This window comes from Astyanax mexicanus, chromosome 25, assembly GCF_023375975.1.
Source record: "Astyanax mexicanus isolate ESR-SI-001 chromosome 25, AstMex3_surface, whole genome shotgun sequence".
Classification (NCBI taxonomy): Eukaryota; Metazoa; Chordata; class Actinopteri; order Characiformes; family Acestrorhamphidae; genus Astyanax; species Astyanax mexicanus.
The window spans coordinates 13714474-13723738 of NC_064432.1; the positions used below are offsets into that span (position 1 = coordinate 13714474).

Sequence of the window (9265 nt, forward strand, 5' to 3'; positions counted from 1 at the left end):
CACCCAGTCTGAAGGGTGTTTGGACAAACTGGAATTTCTGGATCTCTAAATGCTGTGGGAGAACGGAGGTGAGCTATTCATCAAATATCCTGTTTTACTACAACAAAAGTCCATTTTACACCAGAGTTCTACTTTAACTCCTCCATTTGAGAAACCCAGTTGCCTTCACATTCCATAACAATGTTTATGAAAAAAGAAATATGTTTTAGTCTCTTTTAATATCATTTATTTAATATTTAGATAATAATAATTTGATAAAATTTAAACTTTTACTATACTACACGTTTCAATGCTCTTTCTATAGTGTTGTTTCATACAGCTTTCCCATTCGCCCCTGGCACCATATAGTTGCATATTTGCATATTGGATGTGGCCTTTACGTACCTTCATTGTGTTGTCTGTTGCCCAAAGCTACCTGATCCTAGTCGTGCATCAGTGTATGTATATACGTGTGTATATATATATTGATATGTGTTGATTATCAGGTCTCAGTGTTGTAGGCTATAAAAGCAAGTCACCTTTATTCTGTTTTTCTGGTTTTGCAGTATGTTGATCTACATCTAGTTGAATTAACTTATATTTGCATATATTTACAACTTAACTGAGTCAAATCAAAATGATTTAAGTTACGTTGAGCCAATAAATATTTAACGTTAACATAACTCTAAATAGTTGGGTGTTGAATGTTTAAAAATATCTCATTTTACATAAAACAGACTTAATTAATTTGAGTTCTAACTAATTGTGGATTTATAGTGCACTGTAAAACTGGAAAAGATAAGTGCACTATATAAACCCATAAACAGATTTAAGTCTGTTTTACATAAAATTGGATATTTCTAAACAATACTCAACTATTTTGAGTTAGCTGAACATTTACGGGCATGTATACATTCAAACTGAGATCTTTGAGTTGAACCAACTTATAATAACTGAGTTTAGTCTGTTTCCATTAACAGCTTCTTTTCCATTGGCTTCTGTCACAATCTATTTGCATACTGGGTGACTCTCATCATCAGTGTGTAGTGTAGGTAAACTTGTAGATGATATATTATATTTAAATGCTTGTGTTGTGGCTGTAGAACAAGCCTCATTTACTGAGCTGCAGTATCTCTGTGTTCTCGCTGTGCTCTCCTAGACCATTTAATAACATAAATGCTTTCAGATAAATTAACAAAGCACTTGTTAAGTAAACTGGGTCTACATTTACATTACCAGGCTAAAGTGACTCAAATCCGATTTTTTGCTCATTGTGGCTTAGATCTGATTTTTTTCATGGCTGTGTGAATGAGCCAAATCATTTTTTTTCACATCAGATTTGAGTCACTTTCATATGTGATCCTAATTCAAATACTTGTCTGATTCTCGAACATACGTCATGAATGTGAACGGTTAAATCTGAATTCATGCATCTTTTTGCTTTTATGCATTAGCATTAGCTTTAGCATTAGCGCTACGTGCTTCTCTCTCACACCCACACTGCATCTCTTGGTGCAGCTGTGCAGCTATAGCTGCAAAAACAGCAAAAGCAAATCGCCTGGCCTTTTTTCTCCTCCTGGACCTGAGCATGAACTTCAGACCAGCTGTTTACCCTCCACTCCAGCTAAAGATGCTCCACATATGATCTGCTAACTCATCCATTTCCCTTTATAAAGCTATGAGTCTCTCGTCTCTCTAATATGGGTTTTTTTGTTGTTGGTGAAGAAGGAGGTGTTTATACAGGTATCAATGTGCAGCATGTGAGACGTTTCAGGAACAGATTTGTTCACATTACACACAGATACAGATCACTTACATTTACAGTGAGTGTGAATCTTCAAGATAAACAAATCTGATTTGAGCAAAAAATCTGATTTGAGCAAAGTGGCTTTTAATGTGAACATAGACCAAGTGAGCTCTATTGGTTCTATTCCAGTCGGCATTACTCAAAGAGTGCTCTTTACCTCTAGATATTTGTTATTTTCGGTAGGTTAATTACGTTTAGTACTTCCTAAATATACTGGAAACAGGAAACCAATGTTAAACCTTGCCAGACCTGGGATTAGGACTAGATAAGTACTGTACAGGTTACTAATACTACTTACAGTTATTCATTTTTAAACATTGACAACATAATGTTCTGTTTGTTGTTACTTGTGGTCAACACTGCTGTTAAGTAACCACACCACAGCATACACAGTTCAACAAGTGAACACACATGGGAAAAGACTGGGGGAAATGACTCCACACTGATGGTGAGTAAAGGAGGAAAAGAAACCACCAGTATGCAAATAAATGGTCGCAGGAGCCATCACACAAAATACACCCCAACGTTCACCATACCAAAAGGTAGCCTGGGGGAAATGACTCCACACTGATGGCGAGTAATAAAAAGAAAAACACAGACAGGTCCCAGGAGCCAATGGGATGTTTTTTTTTAACTTATCAGGTTTGCAGTGCTCAAACTTAGGGCACACCGCAAAGTTCACCATATTTAACAGAATCAATAGAGCTTAAACTCAAAATGTATATATAAAAAACTTTGATCTGAAATTTTTCTAGTATTTACGGTGGCTTGCAAAATAACTTTTTTTACATTTTGTCACCTTACAACTACAACTACTACTACTATTTTATAGAGATTTTAAGTGATAGACCAACACAAAGTAGCTCATAATTGTGAAGTGGAACATAAATTGTATTTTTTTTTTCCAAATTTCAATCAAATAAAAATCTCAAAAGTGTGACGTGCAAAAGTATTCAGCCCTATTTACTCGAAAACCCAAAAATAAAGTCCATTGCAATCAATTGCCTTCAAAATCAGAATTAATTAGGATGCTTTTCTTCAGCAGGGACAGATTTAGGAAGCTGGTCAGAGTTGATGGATGGAAGATGGATGGAGATAAATAAATACAGGACAATCCTGGAAGAAGAAAAGCTGTTGGAGGCTGTAAAAGACTTGAGACCTTCCAGCAAGACGATGACCCTAAACATACAGCTAAACAGAGCTACAGTGGAATGATTTAGGTCAGAGAATATTCATGTGTTAGAATGATCCAGTTAAAGTCCTAAAGACCTAAATCCCATTGATCTTCTGTAGAGAGACATAAAAACTGCTGTTCACAGACGCTCTCCATCCAACCTGACTGATCTTCAGCTGCTTTATAAAGAAGAATCCCATAAACCCCCAAATAGGTGGATCTACTAGGTGTTGATATAGGAGTTGATATATGAATAGTTTTGTAAGCCACAGTAAGCTGTTTTAAGTTTTTATAAATATGTATGATGTTAATATGGTACAGAGTGTAGGGTTTACCTGTAGAAAGCAGGTTGCGTTGGGCAGGTGCTCCTGGATGGTGGTGTTGTAGAGCTGCTGGGTGAACACAGGCTTGTTGTCGTTGATGTCCTCCACGTGGATGTTCACCGTGGCTGTGGAGGTTAACGGAGGAAACCCTCCATCCACAGCAACCACCAGGAAGGCCAGGTCAGCCTCCCTCTCCCGGTCCAGGCCTGCAGCCGTGCTGATGATGCCGCTCTGAGGGTGGATGTTCAGCAGGTGGTCCTGAGTGGAGCGCAGGATGGAGTAGAAGATGCCGGAGTCCTGGTCCCTGTCGAGGGCCTTCACCTGCAGGACGGAGCCTCCAGCCGGCAGGTCCTCGGGAACGCTGACTTCATACACTTTCTGCTCAAAGCTGGGGGGGTTATCGTTCACGTCCGTCACCTGCAGCAGAAACGTCCTTTCACTCCTCAAAGGGGGGGATCCAAAATCCGAGGCGACCACGGTGAGCTCGTACAGGTCCTTCTGCTCCCGGTCCAGTGGGCCGTCCACACACAGCGCGTACAGGAACTCATCCGTCGCCTTCAGGGTGAACTTCTGATCTCCACCTTCCAGAAACACACTGACCTGTTGGAGTTCAGAAACACGTGTGATTGGATTGGGTTTGTAGTTGCAATGGTTTAATGTTTCGTACTTTGTTGCATTAATTCATACACTGTAAACCAGGGGTTCTCAGCTGGTCTCAGCCCAGGACCCACATCTCACATCTCATGGTCATTTTATCAGTGAAAGAAACAGTGAACTTTGAGTTTTTGGAAAGTTGCATGTGTCTAATGTCAGTAGAAATACAACATCCATCATTCAAATTCAATGTAAATAAAAGTGAAGTTTTATTAGTGCTGTGTAGCCAGTGAGCTACCATGTGGGAGACTGGGGTTCAATTCCAGGTTTGGGTGACTATTCTGCGCTACACCAATAAGAGTCCTTAGTCAAGATTTCTAACAAGTAACAAGAAAAACCTTGTAATATCACTCTGGAAAAGAGCGTCAACCAAATGTAATGTAACGTAATGTAATCATTAACTCCTGACCAACTTTTATGTTTGAAAAATAATCTTTAAAAACCTATTTAAGCATACATATTAATGCAAAGTGAATATGAGAGCAATTGTTTGAGAAACTGAGATACGTATCCGATCCATGGCGATGCGACATGAACGTGAAGGGTCAAATCAGAATTCATGGGAATTTTTGCTTTTCTCTCTCGTACCTACACACTCCAGTTAAAAATGCTCCACATATGATCTGCTAACTCATCCATTTCCCTTTATAAAGCTACGAGTCTCTCGTCTCTCTAATATGAGTTTTTTTGTTGTTGGTGAAGAAGGAGGTGTTTATACAGGTTTTAATGTGCAGCATGTGAGACGTTTCAGGAACAGATTCGTTCACATTACACACAGATACAGATCACTTACATTTACAGTGAATGTGAGCCGTCAAGATAAACAAATCTGATCTGAGCAAAAAAATCTGATTTGAGCAAAGTGGCTTTTAATGTGAACGTAGCTTAATTTTTCAAATAACATTAGTGTCTCTTCTTTATTTCATAATATTCCAATAAACATTTCTGTAAGTAAATATACTAGTAAGTATATTGATAAATTATTTAATATAAATGATAATTCACACTCTGTCACTCGCACTTATTAAGTATGTTTTAATTGCTGTACCTTAGTAAATTTTTATAAAATATAAAAATATACCAACACTTAATCATTCATCTTGCCTATTGGCTACTGAAATAATGTATTTGCATAATGGGTGTGTCCCCCACCACTCACTAACCATCAATGTGTAGTCTTGGCCAAAAGGGCTACCTTCACTTGCGTTTTTCATATATTATATAATGGCAAATTTCCTTAACCAAGTTTTGCAAGTCTTAAGTGCAAGATAACTTTTTTTAGTTTTATACAGTGATGTGTGATTTTATATAAGCTAAGAATTGGAATTGATTTAATGTAGGAGTTAAAAAATATCAAGTTTATACCCAAAAGTAGGTAGTCGTTGTTAACAAGACTACACACTGATGGTGATGGGAACCAACCGTTAACTTAACCAACTTAAAGTTAAATTACCATTTAGAGTTACTATGCTATTTAAAGTCAGTATAACTCAAATAATTTGAGTAAGTAATATTGTATTTTTATTTTTATTAAAATTGGATATTTCCAAACATTACTCAAATATTTTGAGTTAGCTGAACATGTGTAGGTACATAAATATTCAAACAGAGATCTTTGAGTTAAACCAACTTATAATAGTTTATTTTGTTTCCATTAGCAGCTTCTTTTCTATTGGCTTCTGGTACAATCTATTTGCATACTGGGCGTGTCCCCCAGTTTCTGACTCTCACCATCAGTGTGTAGTGATTCCCTCCGGATTACATTAGATAAACCTGTAAATGATATATTGTGAAGAAGTATCTTGTCTCTGTGTTGTAGGCTGTAATTTAGAATTTTTTGCAATGAAAACAACTACAATATGCAAATATTGAGTGGAAATAACTTAAAGTAATCATTGTGATAATCTTAAAGAAGTAATATAAAGTGGTTGTTTTGTTTAATAGTTAATTTAATTTTAAAAAGTTTTAGGTTCATCACGTTTTGAGTGTGAAGTTCTTGTGGTTTGTCTGTTGAACTTAAAGACGAACGTTTGTTCAACCTCACACCGTTTTATAAATTACTAATAAAACGGAGTTTTAAAAACTTAATTCATTTGAGGAAAATAATGACCTCCAATGATTTGAGTAGAGTTACCTTATTAGGTTTTACAGTGAGACATACATTCAAACTGAGATCTCTGGCTTTTGGCACAATCTATTTGCATACTGGGTGTGTCCCCCAGTTTTTTGACCATCACTCACTGTTTTTTTTTTTTGACCATCAGTGTGTAGTCATTCCCCCGTGTTACTCTAGGCAAACTGGGCCATGATATCTTATGATTAACTAGATGATTTTTATGTTGTAGGCTGTAAGAATAAGCTACATTTATCAAGATATTTATATTATTTATATTATATTTATGTGTTTATATACATACCTTTTTAATCTCTCCCAGGTCTGGATCAGAAATGGCGATTCTGGCCACGTATTCCCCGTAAGCAGCACCTTCCGATACCTCTGGATCTCCGCTTTCACTCAGAAACAGCAGGTTAATATTGGGGCTGTTGTCATTAACATCCAGAACCTTGATGCCCACGAAAGTGTTGCTGGACTCAGGTTGGACCCCGTGGTCCTTCGCCGTCACGACAAGCTCGAAGAAGGTCTGGGTTTCATAGTCTAAAGGCTTGTTGAGGAGGATGACTCCCGTGTTCTTGTCGACAATGAAGAACTCGTTTGGGTCGCTCTGACGCCGGTTGATCTCATAGGTGACCAGGCCGTTGTTCCCTAGATCGGGGTCCACAGCGAACACCTGGCACACAGGGGTCAACAGTGGTGCGTTTTCCCACAACACCGCCTGGTACTCGCTCTGGTTGAAAACAGGAGGGTTGTCGTTTTCATCCAGAACATTGACGTGCACCTGCAGATGACCTGTTTTTGGTGGAACACCTCCATCAAAGGCCTCAACGGTCAGGCTGTAGAGATCTTGACCTTCTCGGTCCAGCTTCTCCATGAGAACCAGGTCAAAGTTGAGGATGGTGCTTCCTCCACCAGTGCGGAGCTCCACCTTAAACAGCTCCTCTGCTCTACCTGTCAGCAGTCTGTAACCTTGAGTCCCAAACTGACCCTCGTCCAGATCCAGAGCTCCGGGCAGCTCGAACCGCGAGCCGGGAAGACTCGACTCGGACACGTTCAGCTCTACGGCCTCCGCGGGGAAAGTAGGCCAGTGGTCATTTACGTCCTTCACCACCACTGTGACCCTGATGACCTCTCCGGTCAGCGTGGCGGCGGCAAACTCATACCTGTCCCTGCGCTCCCGGTCCAGCGAGGCAGCCGTGGAGATGATCCCAGAGTCCGAGTCGATCTCCAGGTCCCGGAACACCTCCGAGTCTCTGCTCTCGGAGATGAAGAAGCCGCTGACCCCTGACCCCGAGGGCAGGGCGGCCCTCAGGTCCCCCACCACCGTGGAGGCTGGGAGACCCTCCTGCACCTGCAGCCGCAGGTGATGCACCTGAGCGCTCAGGCCATTCCAGGTGAGCACGAGCACAGGTAAGGCACACTGCAGCAGAGTGCACAGGTGAGGCATCTTCACCTGGCCAGGTTCCAAAACTCTACACAACGCACGCGCGTGCTGTCACTCATGATCCACACCTGTCCACCTCTGCGCTCTCAGGTCTCTCCTCACTGCACAACGCCGCCGCCGTTGTCTGTCTGTTTGTCACTCTTTCTGTCTGTCTGTTTCTCCGTCTCTCTGATCCTCAGCTCCAGCTCCAGCGCGAGCCCCGCGCAGACTGAGCTTCAGACACCAGAGCGCGCGGCTCACAGGCGGGGCGGGGCTTAATCAGTCAGGTGACGTGCGAGCGAGGACGACCCACAAGTATGTGTGTGTGTGTGTTTGTGTGTGTGTGTGTGTGTGCGTGCGTGCGTGCGAATGAGAGAGAAAGAGAGAGATTTATGTCCGTAATTCATGCATTACACACATCTGCAAAAAAATGTCTATTTTAAAATAGTAACTTACCAAGACCCTAATTCTGTATAAAAAAATAAAACGAAGAAAAAGATAAAGTAAAGTAATAATAAAAAATGACACAAACTTAAAGTGCAGCAGTTTTAGTGTAGGTAAATACAAATTTAAATTTAATTACAAGAATTAGCAAAGGAAAAAAATATATACTGCTGTCAAGAATATCGCTAATATCATAATATGGAGTTTTTTTATTGTTACAATTTTTTTTGATACTATTGCGTACAGTACACACGTACTCTACAGGTTCTCAAAAAAACTGCGCTGTGAAAACAAATCTGCACTGACTTTAGACTTGATAATAAATCACAGTGGATCAACACCAGCAGATGACATGTCTCCCCAAACCAAGATTGTAGAAACTTCACACTAGACCTCGAGCAGTTTGGACTGTGTGTCTCTCCACTCTTCCTCCAGACTCTGATCCCCTGATTTACAAATGAAATGTAAAATTTACTGATGATCAGTGATGGTTTAGAGAGACATGTCATCCCTCTCTACATAAATAAAGTAATGTGGATTAAACACAGTAAATTGGGGGTCTGTTTCTGTGGTCCTGGGGGTTCCACTGTTCAGCACACAGTATTCACTAATCACTAATCACTAATCAGCTCCAGTAACAGTAAACACAGACTCAGACCCACTGCTGCAGAGCTACAGCGCCACCTGCCGGACCTGCACCCCTCCCAACCCTCTTACACACACCACAACACCATCCTCATAACAGTAATCACAATAACAGTAAACATAACAGTAATCATAACAACAATAATCACAATAACAGTAATCACAATAACAGTAAACATAACAGTAATCATAACAACAATAATCATAATAACAGTAATCATAACAACAATAATCACAATAACAGTAATCATAACAACAATAATCATAACAACAATAATCATAATAACAGTAATCATAATAACAGTAAACATACTGTGTGAAGTTTCCACCAATCAGTAATGGTTTGGAGAGACATGTCTATCATCCACTATGTTTTATCATTATGTCAGTGCAGTTTTGTTTTCCCTCAAAATCTTACAGCACTTCATGCTTCCCTCTGCTGATCACCATTTTTATGGAGATGCGGATTTCATTTTCCCGCAGGACACTGCCCACACTGCCAAAAGTACCAATTGGTCTTATATATATATTTTTACATGTAGAAACAGTAATACTCATTGGTTAAAATCTCTCTCTCTCTCTCTCTGAGAACCCTTTGGAATTACTTGGATTTCAGCATAAATTAGTCATTAAATGTGTTCTGATCTTCATCTAAGCCACAACAATAGACAAATACAGTCTGCTTAAACTAATACCACAC

At 39.8% G+C, this 9265-nt stretch overlaps 1 protein-coding gene across 1 annotated transcript in view; it reads right to left on the minus strand.

Annotated features, from left to right (window-relative positions):
• dchs2 (dachsous cadherin-related 2) overlaps positions 1-7710 on the minus strand; it is a 90848-nt gene extending 83138 nt beyond the window's left edge. Inside the window, exons 1-2 of the mRNA XM_022667197.2 lie at positions 6355-7710; positions 3296-3883 (exon numbers count right to left, since the gene is read on the minus strand). Of these exons, the coding sequence (XP_022522918.2) occupies positions 3296-3883; positions 6355-7500 (1734 nt within the window). The 5' untranslated portion in view covers positions 7501-7710. The remainder of the gene's footprint in view (positions 1-3295; positions 3884-6354) is intronic.
• Between the last annotated feature and the right edge of the window lie 1555 nt (positions 7711-9265).